The 19,984-nt window shown below is 51.3% G+C and overlaps 1 protein-coding gene across 1 annotated transcript in view; it reads left to right on the forward strand.

Moving 5' to 3' along the window:
• The window catches only part of LOC130382110 (cysteine-rich motor neuron 1 protein-like), a 35,411-nt gene that overhangs the window by 8,274 nt on the left and 7,153 nt on the right, over positions 1-19,984 (forward strand). Inside the window, exons 4-9 of the mRNA XM_056589720.1 lie at positions 8,507-8,749; positions 13,487-13,666; positions 16,398-16,601; positions 17,990-18,118; positions 18,589-18,736; positions 19,081-19,097. Of these exons, the coding sequence (XP_056445695.1) occupies positions 8,507-8,749; positions 13,487-13,666; positions 16,398-16,601; positions 17,990-18,118; positions 18,589-18,736; positions 19,081-19,097 (921 nt within the window). The remainder of the gene's footprint in view (positions 1-8,506; positions 8,750-13,486; positions 13,667-16,397; positions 16,602-17,989; positions 18,119-18,588; positions 18,737-19,080; positions 19,098-19,984) is intronic.

A 19,984-nucleotide genomic window follows, 5' to 3' on the forward strand; every position in this document is an offset into this window, starting at 1 on the left:
GGTGCCTGGTATTTTGCTGGGAGAATTATCATATTTTTTTGTGTGTTGCAATGCTTCTTTCCACACTCCTGCAGTCAAGGGTTAGGGCTAAGGCTGACAGTCTAAATTCACACCACTCAAAACAGTAAACAACATTTTTCAGCAGCTTATGAGTTCTTACTGCCCTAACACACCCAACCTTCCAGCAGCCCCTCATTAAGTGTGTTTGCGTTTGTGTGTATGTGTATGTGTATGTGTGTGTGTGTGTGTGTGTGTTTGTGTCTCCCTCTCTATATGTGTGTGTATGTGCCTGTGCCTGTGTGTGTGTGTATGTGTGTGTGTGTGTCTATGTGTGTGCATGTGTGTCTCTATGTGCGTGCATGTGCGTGCATGTGTGTACTTATGTGTATCTATATGTGTGTGTGTGTGTGTGTGTGTGTGTGTGTGTGTGTGTGTGTGTGTGTGTGTGTGTGTGTGTGTGTGTGTGTGTGTGTGTGTGTGTGTGTGTGTGTGTGTGCGCACATGTGTGCGAGGGTGTGATTGTGTGAACGACTGTGTTTGTGTAGGCATGTGTGTGTTTTGACGGCGCGTATGGAAAGTGTGCGTCCCCTCCATACGCTGGGCTCATACATGCGTGCACGGTGCGGTCGCAGCGATCCGACGCCGGGCCCCCATGTAGCCGCATGCGGGGCCTGTGAGACTGCGTGTCTGCATCTGTGTTTGTGCAGCGTGTGTCTGTGGGTGATAATTATCTTGTTTGTCTGGAAGTCTAGGCAGGGGGATTGTCCTTTGTCTGTTATCGCTGGGAGCTTCCTCTACGACCGGCCTGGGAATCTGTGTCAAACATCAAGCTCGCTCAGTGACAACTGGTATTTCAGACTCTGAGAGGTGGCTGTGAGGTGGCCCAACCGCTCTCCCTAAGGGGAATTATATTATTATATGACATTATTATTATTGAGTTGACGTTTATGGACAACATGTGTTTGAAAACAATAAACGGTCAACTTTAGTCCCCTCTGTGTGGAACATGTTCCCACACAGGGAGGTGGGACAGGCAGGGATTGGGGCCTCCAGAGGGGGCTACAGAATCCCGTGCCCACTCGGGAGCAAGTCAACCGACACGCACGCCGGTGGTGCTCTTCCTCTCACCCTAAGCCATTCACACTCTCCCGTACCTGCTGTGAGTGAGCTCACAACAGAGTAGCAGAACGCGCTGTACAGCGCGTTCTGCTACTCTGTTGTGAGCTCACTCACACATTGGTGCTTGATAACCAACCTATCTATCCGTCTATCTGTCTCACTGCCCCCACTGGAACCTCCTCTGGTTTCTGTGTGGGCGGGACACGGGACAGATGTTTGAATGGCTCAGAATGCTGAGTCGACCGCAACATCTGAATTTGCCATGATAGGAAAGGAAGTGTTATCCAGATGTTAGGGCATCTAAAAAAAAATCAAAAAATTCAGGAACAGAAGGAGGAGAGTAAGCCAAGCCCAGCTGGGACGGGGATCATGTGCTGTTTCTTTCAAGTGCAAAATCCAGAGCTTTCATGAGTGGCGTTTAGTAAAAACTGCCATTTTGTGTTAAAGGTCCTGTATACCATTGGCTTCGTCACCCAATGCTTCACACCAGCACTTCCATTGTAATTTGTAGTTTAAGCAGCAGCGTTTCTTGGAACATTGCTCCGCTTGATGGACGTCATGTTTGGTGCCGCGCCTCGCTCAGTTAAAACGCATGACGTTGTTCAGCCTTGTTCAGAGTCCACACGTACAGCCAGCCCTGGCGTACCAAAGTCAATGTGTAACAAGGACAGGGAGCAATAAATGTTGTTTACTGGGACTGGGAAGTTCAGGAGAAGTTGGTGCCATGAAAGAGGGGCACTGTGCCCACCGTGATGCCATGGTGCAAACACACCTCAAAGACCGCAGCGTGTATTTGGCCCACCTGGCCAACCACCAACACCCCCCCCCCCCCCCCCCCCCCCTCATTAGTCCTGCCTGGCTGCTGTGTCTGTTCGCAGCAGAGCTATTACCCACTGGGCCACACTACCTCTGGGCTGGCAGGGCCGCGACTCAACCCCGCTCTGTGTGTCTAGGGCTACTGCATGCTGAAGCATTCCCCCGCTCTGAACACTTCTAGTTTTGACATGTCTATGTGTCTGTGTGTGTGAGTCTGTGTGAGTCTGTGTGAGTCTGTGTGTGTGTGTGTGTGTGTGTGTGTGTGTGTGTGTGTGTGTGTGTGTGTGTGGACCTTGCGGTGGGTTTGTATCACAAGAGAAAGAGTAAGGATTACAAAGGGCGATCCACGCCCCGGAGGGTTGGGATCGGTGCGTTGGTGTCAGCCGTCTCGCTGCGGTAGGTTAGCACCACCACCACCACCGCCAGCACCACCACCACCACCCCCACCCCCACCACCACCACCCCCACCCCCACCACCACCACCACCGCCAGCACCACCACCACCACCCCCACCCCCACCACCACCACCACCGGCCAGGCAAGGCACAACCAGCACAGTCGCCACAGGACCCACCGCCAAACAAACAGTATTCTCAGCCTCTTCCTCTACGTCCTCTTATTCCATGTGGAGCTCTGGGACAAAGGTAGAGGTCCACTTCCCCCTTTGTGGATCCCGCTGCTTAAAGCATCAGAACCCCGGCCTTCACCGCACACACCGCTGCCCAAACTAACTCCTGCTTGGCCAAAATCATCTGTGCAGGCCCTGACGACCATTTTCTCTTTTTTTTTTGCCCTGCACACAAAGGAAAGACATCTGCGTAACAGCATGCACGTCAACACTGTCCACGCCGCTGGAAGTATTTAACAGTGCCCACGTGTGCACAAACACACATGTATCATGCTGCAAAAATCCACATCAGTGCACAGCAGTGTTTTTGTTTTGTGATTTTTGTTTCAACAAAATGTATTTCAAAAATAATGTACAAATGTATGAGTGTGTAATGCAAAAATGCATTACACACTTTGAAACACAAATGTAGCAACATCGAATTTGAAAGATTTCAGGGTTATTGTGTTTCCCTGTGAATTTTTGCCTGTGTCTCTGAAAGAGGGGTTTTTCTTTTTTTGGTAAATGCACTTTTCTTGGTGTGCAATGTTCTGTCGCACATTCCAGCGATATGTCCAATCACACACTGGGGAAAGGAGGGCGTAGTAGCAGCATGGTTTGTTTACATTTGGTTCAATTGTATTTCATGCTGGCACGCATACTGTCCCGTACACGGCCAACACGATTGCGTAACCACCGCTCAATCTTTACAACAGCTGTCAACGGCTTGCGACTGCCATGCGTTGTGAATTCCTAGATCTGCTTCGATGGGGTCTTAAACTCAGGAATCCTTTTGAATTACAGGTACATCTGAGTGCTGGCTTTTGCTAACCCCCCCAAACTCTTGATGGGCTCTCCGTCCCGGTGGCTTGTTTTATGGGATAATGCAGCAACCTGGATCCACTTCCTGCATTCCTTCTCGCTTGGTGCAAGTCCATACCCATAAACACTCTCAGCTACAATGAGCAGCCGCGACCTCCATCCGTCCGGCCGTCGGACAATGCTGAGTCTGATGTAAGCTCAGACTCCCTCTCCCTCAGGTGCACTGCACTAATAAACATGGGGCCATCTGCAAAAAGAAAAATGAGCTGTTTTATACACCATGGATTCAAGATTCAAGATTGAAGATGGTTTTATGGTCATATGCACAACAATTACAGAGCAGTCGCTGGCAATGTCGGCTCGCATCGTCTTTACGAGACCGAAAAATGAAAAATGGTGCTCTCGGCCCAGTTGATCTGTCAGTGTTCAGCGGGAGCAGCGGCGATGTAGGCCTCCATGGAGGCGACAGTGGTGCTGATGGCCAGGCTACCTCCCTCAGGTATTTCAACGACCACAGTGTGACTGCCCCACACACTGTCACCCCCCCCCCCGCTGACCCCGCCTGTGCCCTTTGACCCCGGACGCCTACCCACGCCGCTCACACACAGACACGTGGGTCAGCGCGGCGAAGGTTGAGGAAACAACACAGACTTTCTGCAGCGGTTAAGTACAGGACGGGGGGGTTGGAGGGGGACGGGGGGGGGGGGCGGGGGGGGCTGCAGCGGTCCGGGGCCCCCGCGCAGCTTAACACGGGAGACTGCCCCTGATGCGGGGCCCTCGGCGGCGCAACTTTAGAAAAAGCTGCAGATGGAGCGGGGACGGCGGGGCGGGCGGCGCACTGGGGCCGCTTTGTTCTCCGCTGACTGGCTTCCAGAGTCACCCGCCGAAACAGAACTGGCATTGTGTGGTTTTTCCATGAGTAAACTCAGGCTGTCAACACAGGCTCCTCTGCTCTGCCCAGCCGCTCCGGGTTCCAGGGGGAAGACTGCGCTCCTTGTGCCCCGGGTTCGCAGGACGGAGGCAAAAAAAAACACATTTACAAAGGCTTTTTTTTTTTTTTTTCTCCCCTCCTTTCAATGAGTTTGCTGAGATGCCAAAAATATGCATTGTTTACAACACAGGGCGTTCTGTGGTAATGAAACAATTTCCACATCCGACAAACCACTCCACCTCCAGACCAGACCAGCTGAAGGTGTGTGAGTGTCTGGTATTGTAGTTTGTCTTTGTGTGTCTGTGGTAGTATAGTGTGAATGTGTGTGTGTGAGTGTGTGTGTGTGTGTGTGTGTGTGTGTGTGTGTGTGTGTGTGTGTGTGTGTGTGTGTGTGTGTGTGTGTGTGTGTGTGTGTGTGTGTGTGTGTGTGTGTGTGTGTGTGTGTGTGTGTGTGTGTGTGTGTCTGTTAGTATAGTGTGAATGTGTGTGAGTGTCTGTGCTTGCAATCGCACGCAGTCACACACTGCCATTCCCAGTGTTGAGTTTACATTTGTCCATTGAGGTTAAAGGGTCGCAGAGTTTGGCTAATCTGCGGCGTGAATCGATCAAGCATGCCAAATTAGGTCTTTGTGTCTGTGTTTGTGCCGGCTGGAGAATGGCCACCATTGTGATGGCCAAGATTGTTCCTGTGGTTGCTGACTCACTAATTACAGCCATTTATGCTCAATATAACACAAACAGCACATTACAACAACAAAAATAATCCATCCACTGCTGACTTGTTCCATAATTTTCCCCTCTCTGCCTATTGTGTTGGAAACACCCCCGAAGAGAAGATGATATTAATTGCCCCACTGCGGGCTGGAGCTTTTCCACGGATGGATACAATTCCATTCATTTGAATGACAATAGTTTGTCTGCCAGCTGCTTTTCCCAGCTCACTTCAGAACCCCGCCATTATCATGCGTGAAAGGATAATCAGCCATCTCTGGGAAGCACACAATACATAGAAAGTGTTATTCAGTTCAGGACATTGGGCAAGATGGCTGCATTTCAATGGTTTGAACGCCTCAATGTTTTCATATGCAAAATCTGTGTGGAACTGAGCAGCGGAATACTCTGATTGGCCGTTATTGGAATTAAAACATTCTCTAATTAGCCCTCCGAAGTGAAGTTTATTTTACTCCCGCACAAGATTCAGGCCAAGAAAACCGTTAAAAGGGGTTGTAACGTGCGTTAATTTGGGGTCCCCCCTCTTATCCATTTTCTATGACACTATTCAGCGCTAAGTGTATCAATGAGAGCTTTGTGGAAGGCCTTCACTGTTTCCAGGTTGCTTGAGCAAACAGTACAGTACAGATCCCTCTCACTCCTGCTCTATTTATCCTTCATCGGAAAAATCCAACTTTTCCTTCGCTCTCAATTTCCTCTGTCTGATATTTCCTCGAAAAAAACTGAGAGACACAGCTCTTTCTCCTCCGTGTTTGTTCTGGGTCAGGTAGACATTGAAGGCCCACTTAACATGCCAGAAAAGTATTGGTTTGGAGCGATGCGTCCAACTTCTAGGCGTGTGATTGGTCAGCCGATCTCCCCCCCTGTCTGGTGGGTGGAACCCGAGTCGATCCACTTACGGGTGGATTCAAATGTCTGGGATAAAGCATGTCCTCTGAGAGCGCGAGGTCGCGCGTGGCAGCCCACTGACCTTCGGCCCCACTGGGCTGGGAAGCCCATCAGCAAAACACTTTGCTCCATGAGAGAGCTCCCAGAAACACAGAGACGAGACCCTCTGTTCAAACCAGCCCTCACCCCAAACCAGAACCATTCCTCTCAACCCAATCCCATTTGACTCAATTATTTCAGTAATAAGAAATAATCTGGATGAATAACGTTACCTATGACATGGTGGCCACTTCCTCCTGTAAAATGCCTTGTGATTCAGTCACCACGTTTTTCTACATTTCACATCCATCATCTGGATGATGAAGGTCAGCCACCCTCTTTTTCGCATCTTCCAAAGCCCCATAGAGTATTGGCATGGGTGGGGGGACCTAAACAGGGGACCAGGGTTTGTGGGGGGGCTTTAGCGACTGACAGTTACACGGCAGGGCGTGGTGGGGCTCTGTATGATCACGCTCCCCTGCGTTGTATACATTACAGTGACACACAGAACCAAAATAAACATGGGCCCCGAGGTCCAGGTAATCCAAGCTTTGTGAGGCCACTACTGTTCTCGCCACAATGTCGATACAGCGAGGGGCGCTCCACTTTTCTTTTCCTGAACAGCCTCCAATATGCACCTCCCTCTCCCCCACAACCTCCGACAAAACCCCCACCAATCTCACCCCCTTTCACACCTCTTAAGCCCCCCGTTTCCGCCATCGGCGTCTGCGTTTCGCGCCAGCACCAGCCTGGGATTTCAAGGCTATCAGTGGTTTTATGTGGAGCACTTCCTCCATGTCTCCATCAACCGCAAAGCATGGAGCACTCTTCCTGGCTGGCTAGCTCGTCAGAAAATACTCCAACAACGATTAATTATGTCTTTTGCGTTGTTGCTTCTGATCGTTGATGCGAGAACAGTCTCTAAATTTGTTGGATTGACCCAACACTTTTTATCTTGCTAAGAAGACATTATTTAGACGCATGAAGACATACGGCTTGGCAGGCTATTTGGTTGGGCTTTGGGAGGTCAGAGTATATGAAAGGGTGAAAATATTTTAACATTGAGATGGCAAAACTGGAGCTTTCCTCAATCATGGCGCTGAGAGAGGAGATCTACAAGGAGCATCAACGCTAAGGTTGAGCCCGAGTGCTAGTCCTCTCAGAAACCAAGGGCACGTCCGGCGCCAAACTCCCTCTGCAACGATGGTGGATACGGAGCTTAACACTCTGAGGCCCTTGCCCACATACTTAGCCCCCCCCCCCCCCCCCTCCCTCCCCCCACATCCCCCATCCATGCCCCTCTTCCTCCTCAACAAGGGGCATCAGAGCTATTATGTTGGCTCTGGCAAATGAATAGACAAATAGAACATTTTTCCTGGTATGCAAAGTGAGGGAGGCCTGGAGGAGACGCTGGGGGTGGGGTGGGGGTTGGGAGAGGGGGGGTGCAGCACCAGGAAGAAGGGAAGCTCTGTTGAGGGCTGGCTTGCATTAATGGCACGTCTTTAAGGGGATGAGGGTCCGTCTGGACCGTGAGCCAGGGCAGGATCTGTAACCTATGGACACGAGGGGCTCTCTGTGCTCCTCTAGTGCCGGGATGCTGCAGGGCCCCGGCCAGGGGTCTGAAGGGCCCGCTTGATGTCTGAGGGCAGACGCGGTGGGCCTGGCTGTGTGTGCTCAAGCGACTGCAACATGAGTAGCGCTGCTGCCGTCGACGCTGCTCCACTAACACTCTGAGAGAGGGTCCACATGGGAGCACGCACACACACACACACACACACACACACACACGCACACAAACAGACATACACATGCCGTGTGCGCACGCACGCATACACATATATACACACACACGCTGCTTGCACACACACACACATGCCTACAAACTTGTGCACACACACAGACACACACACACACACGGTGAGCAAAAAACATGCGGCGCACACACAAATGCACGCCGTTTGCACAGGTACTACACACACATACACAAACGCTGCTTGCACACAGAGACACACGCACACACACACACAAACACACACACACACACACATACACGGTGTGCAAACACAGGCTGCGGGCACACACACGCGGACATACACACACATATTATTCCAACAACACACCGCTCTCTCTCTCTTTCCTGACGGTTAAGGGAACAGTGTGCACACTGTTAAGGTATATATAGCTGTACGTACATGTTACAGTATGCCTTACAGTATGGCTTACAGAGCCTTATTTTGGTATGGAACGTAGCAGTGTGTGTGCGTTTGTGTGCGTGTGCGTGTGTGTGTGTGTGTCTAGCTCAATTCCATGCATGTACCTGAGGGACAATATGCACCTTTGCCTTTTTTGGTTTTGGCCCCTTTTATTAATAGCCGATGCGAAGGACAAGCAAAGCCAAACACTAACACATAGCTAATGGCGTCCTCCACCAACCGAGCCACACCGGACCTTTACCCACGTCCCCAAAGCCGAGCGGTCTGTGATCCACCCCACCCCCCCCCCAAAACCAACCGTGTGTGTGTGTGTGTGTGTGTGTGTTTGCGCCCTTTCAGCAGTTCTCAAGTGCTCGGGCGTGACCTGCCCCCCTGTGCCGGCGCCCTCCTGCCCCAAGGGCTCGGTCCTGACCAAGAGCTACACGCCCCCTGCTGGCTGCTGCCCCTCCCTGCCGCCCCAGTGCACCTGTGACCTCGGCACCTGCCCCGCGGCCCGCTGCCCCTCCGGCCAGAGGGCCGTGGTGCCCCGCCCGGCCAGCGGCCTGCCGGGGGACTGCTGCGACGTCTTTGAGTGCCAGAAAGGTAATTGGAGCATAATGGTGCCACCATCACCATCACCACCCCCCCCCCCCCCCCCCCTACTGTCTGGTGCTCCCCAGCTGGAGGTGTGTGTGTGGGGGGGGGGCATGGGGTCGGGCCGGCGAGAGAATTGTTGCCCCCCCCCTGAGAGCCGAGGCAGTAATTGTTTTCCCTCGGAGTGCAGCACTTTCCTCCCCGTGGAGAGTGTCCTCAGATGAAAGGAGAAAGTCACAGATTGTTCGGTAATTACGCCGTGGCTATTTATCTGTGTGGGCTGCGGCGGACCCCCAGAGCGAGCAGCACGCTTCAAAGACACCCTCGCTTTGTTCAGCGGTGTATCCGCAGGTAATTGAAGGGCCTCGAGGGATATTAACCCTAATGGGTCTCACAGGGTCGATTGTCGGGTCGGAAATACGTTCCTACACTTTTCCCATTACTCCGAGTGTGTGTTGATATCTGTGTGTGGGATAATTGGTAGTGCTGGGTGGGTGGATGATGCTGTTGGAGCAGATACAGTAAGAGACATTTATCAGACTGTCTTTCCAGTAATAGGCCCTATTCTGAACCATTGATATGGGATATATGGGTGAAATACCATTTCTGTGATTCAGTTTTTGCGCATTGCTGACTATATGTGATTAAGGTTAACGGTGAGACAGAAGCTATATATATGTACACATATATACTATATATATATAGTTTTGTATATACACTTTATATATAGTTATATTTATGAACAACTCTTGAGAGCTCTCAATACATTTACTTTTGTACCATCGTACTTAAAATCCCAGTTTCTTGTGAACATAGCACTAATACCAGATAAGATTTTCCATCGCGGCGACCGGGGCCAGTGACGTTGCCGTGTTTACTCTGCGCTCCAAGCAAATATGCACTGTTTTACCAACAGAACAAATTCCCATTCTGGCCCCTCCATATCCGTAAATGTGCACCGTGTCCCGGAATTAATGGACTTAACGAGCCCAGTGACCAGAAGAGTGCTTAGGCTACACATTTTGCTCAACAGAAGTGCAGTGTCAAAGGGTTCCTGTCTGGTCACACGTGGAAAAGGGAAAAGGTTCAACATGGGAATGCTTTTTATGTGCTCCAGTCTGCCAGCGGCGAGGGTAATGGAGTCAGGCAGGCTGACAGGGGCTGAATGGCTGCCACGGAGGCCTGGGATCAGCGTTTTGATAACAAGTGTCTACTGCTCTTTGGGCCCCGGGGGTTGATGCCCTTTGTGCCGCCCCTACCGGCCGTAAGGCCCGCATGACTGCGCCCCCCCTCGCATCAGAAAGCTGTCCGGCCGGGAGAGACGCCATCAAGACACAGCCCCCGCCCTACCTTCCCCTTCGACCACCACCACCACCACCACCCACCACCACCACTCTGCACTCCCCTGGCCCACCCCACTCCCCCCCACCCCACCCTGCTCCACTCCCCCCCCTGCCCCGTAACAATCACCGCCCACTCCAAGCCACCCCTAAAATGCGCCAGGGGCCCGCCTGGGTTCACACAAAGGGCCCATTAGAGCCACCTGCAGCACACTGTGTAGCTTTCCACAGGCATAACGTTCGCCCACATAACACCAGCAGCCATAGACTGATGGTGTTTATCAGAGTCAACATCACTCTTTTGGACCTGATATAATATACAATATTATGGCTTATGACAGGGTGCCCTTGTTTGCTGTTCTGATTCCCACTGCGTTGATTTGGCCTGACATTGAGTCAGGGTGGATGTTCTGCTACCTTATGCAAGCTGCACTAGAAAGATCACTATCACGCCGTAACCCAACATGCCAGGCTGCAAGTTTGTGGCACTGTGGTTCACTTGTGGCCCAAACCACAGTGGTAATCGGACCGATCAACATCCTGCGAGGAACTACGAGTTCCATGTGATGCGTGATGGACAGATGGTTCATCCATCCACCTGCCAAGCATACTTTTTTGAAACGCCTACCCTTTTTCAAACTGTTTCCAAGGACGACTTCCCAGATGGTTCTGTGTAATAGACCATCTGGCGTGTCAGGTAAGACGCTCTGTGCACTAACAGTACACGAGTCCTGACCCGAGTCATTTGGCCCGTCATTTAATGCAAGACTGTTTCCCTCCGTTGGCAGGACAACAGATGGGTCTTGGAAGAAGCCCTGTTTTCATGTTGATGGCTACTCTAAACAACTCCAGTTCATTGAGAACCACGTTTTGTTTTCAACTCTGATAATCAGGACTTCATCTTCTTAAGGGCAAACAGTCCATTAATGCCTTTCAGAACAATGAGGCATAGTAAGCAAGATATAACCAGGCAACCCCAATGTATGGGTTTGGATTTGCAGATTTAAGGTCACACACATTCCTAAACCAATCAACAAGTGCCGTCACAAGTCTAAGGAAACCCACATGTTTAAGGAAAAACAAACGCTATTCAGACCCGACGGTGAAGGATTCAGGGGAAAATTACAACTTTTGTTTAAATGTGCACCAGTTGAGTTTCTTATCCGCCATCGTCGCAGCCACAAGAAGCATAATTGCATGACAGGCCATCATGATTTAGGGCGGTGTAGAGGGTGAGCATTTAACGGCCCAGCCATCATAACATCCAGCGCTCCCCGCTCATGGGCCAGAGGACGGAACACGCATCAGAAAGCATGCGTGGAATCTGGTGGGTGCGCGGGGGAGTTTGTTTTAAGGGATTACCATTAACAAACGCTGCGGAAATCACATGCGAGCATCCCCTCATGTGACTTCCTTTTGTTTCCGTGAGCGTTGGAAAACCGCTCCGAGCCCTTCTGATTTCGGACCCCGGGACTAAAGCGCTTATTGCATTTTCTCCGCTAGGTTATGTTGCACGCAAGGGCCGGAACGACGTAACCCTGAGAGAGAGAGAGCGAGAGAGCGAGAGAGCGAGAGAGAGAGAGAGAGAGAGAGAGAGAGAGAGAAATGGGGGGACTGCGGGGAGAAAGAGATGCACGGGGTGGACATAAACGTATTCCTGCTTTTATCTTTTGTTAACTTGTTCTACACACCTGTGTTGCGTTAAGAGCGCAGCAGCTCCGGTCATGGGGAAGCGCGGGGGTCACCGCCGGCCCAGGAAACGTGTGAGTGTGCACAGCCAATGGTCTGGCACGCAGACGCCTCTTACCGCACCGCAGCGTGTCCTCCATAGCAACCCCTGGGGAACCAAAACATACGACATGCGCTCATTACTGGAGCTTCCCCCTGCGGCCCTTGGCAAAATTTATGTGCAAAGCAGTATAGAGTGTATGTTTATAATAGCTGTTTAATAGCTGTTGACCCCTTCCCCCTCCTCCTCCCCGTCCTCTGATTTATGTTAAACATTTGTGGAAAAACCCTCTGAGAGACTGGGCGGATATGTAATACTTGGAAAATGTCCCTTTTTAGTGTTGGCCAAATACCTGTCTTCATGTTAGATGTTAAAACCGAAACTAAACTCTCAAAACTCTTCCACTCCCTTGCTCATTCCCTTTGTGTTTACTTTCATTCAATTGGCCGAAACTTTCTGGGTGTTTCTGATTGGATGTTTTTTTGTGTTTCAACCTCCTATACCAATCGCATGCTGCACATTTAAGGGCTGTTTTCCATCAGACCCTCTGTTGTATATACAGGTCACAGGGTTAAGGTTAGGCTTTGTTACATAGACACACTGCTTCATTAGCTTTGAAGGACACTGTGAGGAGCTGTCTACTGTTGATGAGAAGTCAGTGTGTGCGGTGGTTCGCTAAAATCCCACATGGTTACAGGGAGACGATCGACTGTGGTGCGTGTCAGATGAGTCATCCACCATGGCAGGTACATCAAGGTTCCAAATCACCGCTGCCTCTGCCAGGAAAACACTCTCACTAATCTTTTAGTGCTCAGCATATCCATGTCATGTGATCGCAATTGCAGAATGTAATGATGACCGTAGAGGATGAACTCATTAGAAATGGAATACTTTGTTTTGGCTAAGCCCCTTTTTATCGCTGTTCAACGCTCACACACGTTGGGATGTGAGTAGACACTGGTGCGTGCTCACACAAACACACACACACACACACACACACACACACACACACACACACACACACACACACACACACACACACACACACACACACACACACACACACACACACACACACACACACACACACACTTTGACCCTTTTCATCTCACTGTTGTAATCCATAGCTGTTATTGACTCACTATTGCAAAGGGAACACTTAGCGCTGGTATTCATGGCAAATTCATGAGCACCAATTCAACTGGCTGGACTGCAGAGTGGCGCGGGTACTGCCTCTTGCTTCTCCATAACAGGTGATAGAAAGCTGGTTCAAGTGAGGCCACACCCCTGCATACACTCCAGGTCAGACTAGGCCCACTGTGTCATTATTGTGTGATGTGTGCTACGAGACCAGCACCAACCTCCTCTCCAGCACTCGACAGCACCCCCCCCCCCTCCCCCATAAATGTCACACACGGCGGACACAAAGTAACAAGTCTCAAGTGAATTAAGTTCTCCACCACTGATTTTGAACAAAGTTGTATTTAGGTTTGAATTTTATTTTTTATCTTTACAAAAATGACGGTTTGGGACTCGGTGATCTCATAGCTGGCTACGAGCCTGTCTGCAATATAACAAATACATTCTCCAAACCGAGAGCCCGGGAAACAATCATGTGTCAATCATCCCGATCGCAAACCACCTCCTTAACCGATCTCCTTCCCCCTCCTCCAACAGTCACTCCAAAGTGTGCCCACAACGGGAAGGACTTCTCGGAGGGCGAGGTGTACCGCATGGACCCCTGCTGGCTGTGCCAGTGCCGCGGCGGCATCTCCTTCTGCTCCAAGGCCGAGTGCGCCGAGCTGGACTGCGAGAACTTCTACATCCCAGAGGGCGAGTGCTGCCCCATCTGCATAGGTATGTGCCCCACCCATCGACACACTGGTCCTGGCTGCACAGTTGGGTATCCAGGGAGGGGGGGGGGAGTCAGTGCTACACTAAGCTAAGCTGTAGATGTGGATGAGGTGATCTTTCATAGTTATTTTATGGGCAGATTACATTTCAATGGACAGTAGTGAGATAGGATGATTGTATTACTACTTGGATCACTGCCACCCCTACCAAAAGCTATGCCCCTCCCCCCCCCCCCCCCCCCCGCCCTCCAACAACACACACACACACACACACACACACACACACACACACACACACACACACACACACACACACACACACACACACACACACACACACACACACACACACACACACACACACCCACCCTCCGGGTCCTAACAGCCAGCCTCTGAAGGTGCCACCATAATGGCTTTCTCATGTATCCAGCTGGATTACACACCTGTTACCGTACCTGTCACACTGGAGCAGACCCACTAAAGAGCTAGCCGCAGAATCCATCTCTTCACTGGAGGACACAAAAACCATTCACAATGCACTGTAGTCTGGCTTGTAATGGATCTCTCACTGGATTAGTACAAGGTTGGGGGGGGGGGGGGCATCTTGCAACCCTATATAGAACACCCCCCCCCATCCCAAGAAATACGCACCTCCCCCCCCCCCACCTGATTATTATATACCTGGATAGGTCAGACACGCACGTTCAGGAATGCTGTGCATGTGGCCGACGCGTTAGTGTCCACAGGCAGCGGCCCGCTTAGACCTGCCTGCCTGGCTCTGGTGGATCATAGGGAGAGCGAGCCCAGAGGGGGGGGGGGAGGAGAGAGAGAGAGAGAGAGAGAGAGAGAGAGAGAGAGAGAGAGAGAGAGAGAGAGAGAGAGAGAGAGAGAGAGAGAGAGAGAGAGAGAGAGAGAGAGAGAGAGAGAGAGAGAGAGAGAGAGAGAGAGAGATGGGGGGACTGCGGGGAGAGGTAGCAAGGGGAAATGATTAGGGAGGTTATTGCAGGTCAGCATTGGAAGGTACACCTGGAATGCGGCCGGGGTTTAGCCGGAATGGAATGCTTTCATGTTACGTCCTTGTGCAGAACTGCTGGTCTTGCATGGCTCCTGCGATGGGACCGCATCCATAACGCCCATCTTTACGGGAGGAGCTCGCCTGTGAGGCGATTGGAATTGAACGAGGGAGCTTGGGTAGACGGGCGAATGTCACCCGGACGTGTATCGGTTATAGGATGGGTTTATTGGACAGCCACACACTGAGGTGACAAAAGGTGCCACTTTGAGGTCTAGAATATAAGGGCTTTGCTTCAGATGGGTAATTAGTGGCGACTTTATGTGGAGGAGAAAACGAGGGAGAGAAAGAACGGGGAAGCGAGGGAGAAAGAAGGTAATCACAGCCAGATGGACGGGACCGCAGCAGCAGGACTCTACAGGGTTCAGCGAGACAGAGCAGAGCCCCTCTGTCCTTACTCAGGGGGCAGACGCAGTCTATCACACACACACACACACACACACACACACACACACGCACACACGCACGCACGCATGTATACAGGCGCACAAACACACATGCAGACACACACAAATGCACGCATGTATACAGGCGCATAACAATAAAGACATTGGACCCCTTTTTGTCCAGTGCATTGCTTCGCCGGACCCTCGGGACTTAACCCCCAAATCGAAAAAAAGAAAAAGAAAAAAAAAGATTATTTATGGATATTGTTAAGACATGGAAATGGGTTCCCAGAAACGACACGGCCATCAAACATATTGTTAACCGAGAGCAAAGTTACTTTAAGAGCAGTCCTTAAACCGTTCCAAGCACTTCGTCCCCTGGTGGAGATCAAACAAGTAGCTCCCAACGTAATCTGGGCACAATGGCCCGGGTCGGGGTGATTTGCCTGGGAGTGAAATTTATGGCATCAAACCCTGACCCTCACCTTTGACCCTGACGTTTAGAAACCATGGTTCAGGCTATCAGATGTCCAAAAAAACATCCTAAATGGTCTTTTAACTTTCACATCGTACATTAATCCATCATTTTCTTCTTTGCAAGCCAGGTTTCGCAAGCTTGTTTGCTACCCCATGGAGAAAGCCTGTTCCCACTTACTCCATGTCCTGTTAGCAGTGTGTGGAACAAAATACACCATAACATTCTGGTTGTGTTTGCCAAAACATGATACAACTCACGTTGCAGTTTGACTCATTCCTCTCTTCACATAATTATCATGTTCAACTGTAATCCCTTTTCAACTGTTTCGTGTCCTTACCTACAGCCGTCATTTTATCTATCTCTCACCCCCTCCTTTTCTGTCCTCTCTTCTGCTCACGCCTCCTCTCCTATCACTCTACTCCTCTCCTCTCCTTCTCATCCCCTCTTCTCCCCTCTACTTTCTATCCCACTCTTCCTACCCTCTTCTCCCTCTCCTTTCCTCTCCTCCCCTGTACTGCCTTTCTTTTCCTCTCCTACCTCTCCTCTCCTCCCCACCCCTACCTCTTCTCTTGTCTTATCTCCTCCCCAACCTCTCTTCACCTCATCCTCTCCTCTCCTCATCCTCTCCTACCATCTCCCCTTCTCTCCCCTTCTCTCCTCCCCTCCCTCTCCTGCCCTGCCCTCTCCTCATCCTCATCCTCTCCTCCCCTCTCTCCTCCTCCCCTACCTCTCCTCTCCTCCCCTCCCCCCCTCCCCTCTCCCTCCGTAACCCAGCATCACCCCCTGTGTGTCTGTGCAGACGTGGAGCTGCTCTCCATGGACAGCACCAAGGCCAGCTGCTGGGTGAACAACAAGCTGCTGGGCCACGAGGACCAGTGGAAGGAGGACGACTGCACCTTCTGTCAGTGTGTGGACGGGGAGCCCCACTGCACCGCCATGGCCTGCAAGCAGAGCTGCCAGAACCCAGTCAAGATCCCCGGGGAGTGCTGCCCCTTCTGCGAAGGTACGGGACGTCCGGTAGATTAACGTGGAGATGTTGAGGGAGAGAGAGAAAGGGAGAGTGAGAGGGAACAGACAGATAGATGCAAAATGTACAATATTCAAAACTAGATATGCAAAAATATATAATATGGCTGCGTACTAATAGAACGTATTGAGTATAGAAGACATAACATGATTCATTTAATAAATACATTTATAAAACAGTTTGAAAGCGAGGGAGCGAGAGAGAGAAAGAGCGAAAGAGAGTGTGAGAGAGAGAGAGAGCAAAAGAGAGGGCGAGAGAGAGAGAGAGAGAGCAAAAGAGAGGGCGAGAGAGAGAGAGAGAGCGAAAGAGGCAACGAGTGAGATCGATCCTATACATGTCTCTCTCCATACATCCCGTCCTGTAACAGGAGGAGGTGTGTGTGAGAGGCTGCTGTAGCTCTATAGGGCTCTGCATGCCGTCATGGACCCATTAAGGGTCTGAGGTACGAGGCCACAGAGCATTCTTCAGGGACTCGGTGCTCCTTTATTACCCCCCTCCCCCCCCCCCCCCCCTCCCCCCTCCTCAAAACTTAAAATGGGACCCACCTGTGAGTTCGCGAGTCTGCGGTGAGTGTGGAGTGCAGGATTGCACTTCATTGGACAAAATCTCTCCTTGGAGCGCATAATGAGTTCCAGCTCGTTGCACCCCCGAGCGTGGCAGGAGATGTTGACGGGAACGGCTCTGTTGTGGGGCACATGTGTTTCATGTGTGTGCAGGAGTGTTTGTGTGTGTATGTTTGTGTTATCGGCGACTCCTTAAATCCATAATAATGCTACGACCCAGCACATGGTACGACCCAGCACATGGTACGACCCAGCACATGGTACGACCCAGGACATGGTACGACCCGGCTCTGTCTGGGCAGTGACAGAACGGGACTGACTGCCAGAGGACAGATATCATTACGGCTACGGTCCCCGCGCACAGCTAAAGCATGCTTTCCCCTCCACCTCCCCGGCTCATGGAAGGAGGGGTTGGTGGTTGAAAATGAAGACAATAAGACAGGAGGGGTATAATCTCCCCCCCCCCCCTCCCTCTAACAGTAGGAGCCACCCTTCTGTAATTGCCCGGTATTTATCTGCAATTACAGTTTACCCTTCAAATGAAAACACTTTTGAAGAGGTAACTATTACAGCTGGCTGGGCAGCATCACCCCCCCCCCCCCCCCCCCCCCTCTCCGCCATTAGATGCAGTCGGTGGTGGAGAGAGGGGGTACATATACATTTTTATAGGAGACAATGACCATTATCACATCTGCGGTAATTCTGCGCTTTCTTAATGCGGCGCGCCCCCCTGCTGGGTCACCCCCCTAACCCCCCCCTCTTCTCTTCTCACCGTCGTCTCTCTGCTCTCCCCGCTTCCAGAACCTTCCTACGAGACGGTGAGCCCGCTGCTCTGCCCCCCGCTGGAGAACTGCTCTCTGTCGGGCCACGACTGCCCCTACGGCTTCCAGCAGGACTCCAACGGCTGCCTGCTCTGCCAGTGCCTCAGCAGTAAGTGGACGGCCGCCGACGGGGTTAAAAAAACCTCCGCCATAAGCCCACCTTCACGGGCCTGCGTTGACAGGAGGGGCGTGTGCCGTGAGACATTCTTCACCGTGATGGATGTCCACGTGATGGAGTGTTGCTCTGCAGCTTCGTTTCGTACATGCCACAGAGATCACACAGTGGTTCTTCTTAGCTTGATAATTGATGAGCGCACGCTACAAAAGACAACTGGTTTATTTTTGCGTTTTTGGAACTGGATCGCTCCGGCGCAGACATCAATAGTGATAACCACAGACCATTAGTGACGGGGAAGACCCGGCGTGAGGTCCTTATCTATTCATCATCGGCGCTCCCCTCTCACGAATGACCTTCAGCTAATCATGCTCGTTGATGGATCACCCGCCCCCATGTTGACGTGCCCCCCGACCCCTTTCCCTCTCCCCCTCCGTCTCCCCCTCCCTCCCCCCCTCCTGCAGACGACTCCTGTCCCGACCTTGAGCGCTACTGCTCCCTGCAATGCACCATGGGATACGAGAAGGACGACTACGGCTGCGAGGTGTGCGAGTGCAGCGTCCCCAAGTGCCGACCTCTGACCTGCACTAAAACCTGCCCCTACGGATATGTGTAAGTTTAGCTCGGGGACTTAATAGGGGTTTGCCAATCACCCCTAACACACACATACACACGCGCACACGCACACACACACACAACCAACCCACCCTGCACCCTCTGACCACCACCAAAACCACCATCAGTCACTCGTGGCTTGGGGCCCGATCAAAGGGCCTGTGGCGATTGACGTAGGGTGCTGAGGCATGAGGAAGCCCAAAGGCTGACGCACTGCAATTACTCAAGAGAAGGGAGGAAGCCACGCAGCCCTGGGTTCACCACGAGGGTCGTCTGTTTCGTTTCATTAGGGGAAACACAGTGTTCCGTCTAAAAATGCTAACGATCTGACGTCTTCGTAGGACGGCGTCGGTTGAGAGTTTGCGTCACTGCCTCTTCCATTATAATAGTGTCAACACTTTCAAGGTAAAAACACACTTTCTGTTGACATTCCTCCAGAACTACTTTAAAGAGGGACTGTTTCTTTCCTATTGTTCGTAACCCGAGAGTATGCTACTGCGGGGCACATTATCTCTTAGCCGGAGAAGAGCCAGACTGCCACTGTTATCCGTGAGATAGACAGAGATCAATTCAGGGCCAATTCTGGGCCAACAGGCTGGTGCCGCAGTGGTTAACAGCAGGGATCTCAGAGGACCTTACCTTGGTCTGCCAATCCATGGTGTGACGGTGTCAATGACAATGTCGATATGCGCGTATGTGTGTGTATGTGTGTATGTGTGTGTGTGTGTGTGTGTGTGTGCACGCGCGTGCGCACTGTCCCCCCTGGTTTCCTCAGCCTACTGCACCTCGTCTGCGCTTAATCCTATTGGAATCAGTCAAACATCTGGAGGCAAGATGACACTCAGTCCCTGTTGTCATTGGAAAGGCACCACTCTGGTTTCATAAATCATATTTCCCTCTCCATCTCAACACGACGCTCAGAGTCATGTAATCGAGACTGAAGCAGGTTTTTTATGACTTGTATACAGCAGGGAGAGAGAGACGGAGAAAGAGAGGGAGAGAGAGATTCCTCAGGCCAGTGCTGTGTGGAGGCTGCGGCTGAGGCCAGATCCACACACTAACACTTTAGCAATTAAAGACTTTCGCTTAACTTTTACAACGTTTACGCCTAGTGTCCAGATTACTCCAGTGTTTTCAAACCCTTCAAATTGAGACTTTTAAAACACTGCTGACCCTGTTTCAGGGTGAAAACAACAGGGAATGCGTTTGAGTCTGGGCGTTATGACACTTTAAAGAACGTTCCCT

Source organism: Gadus chalcogrammus, chromosome 5, assembly GCF_026213295.1.
Source record: "Gadus chalcogrammus isolate NIFS_2021 chromosome 5, NIFS_Gcha_1.0, whole genome shotgun sequence".
Taxonomy (NCBI): Eukaryota; Metazoa; Chordata; class Actinopteri; order Gadiformes; family Gadidae; genus Gadus; species Gadus chalcogrammus.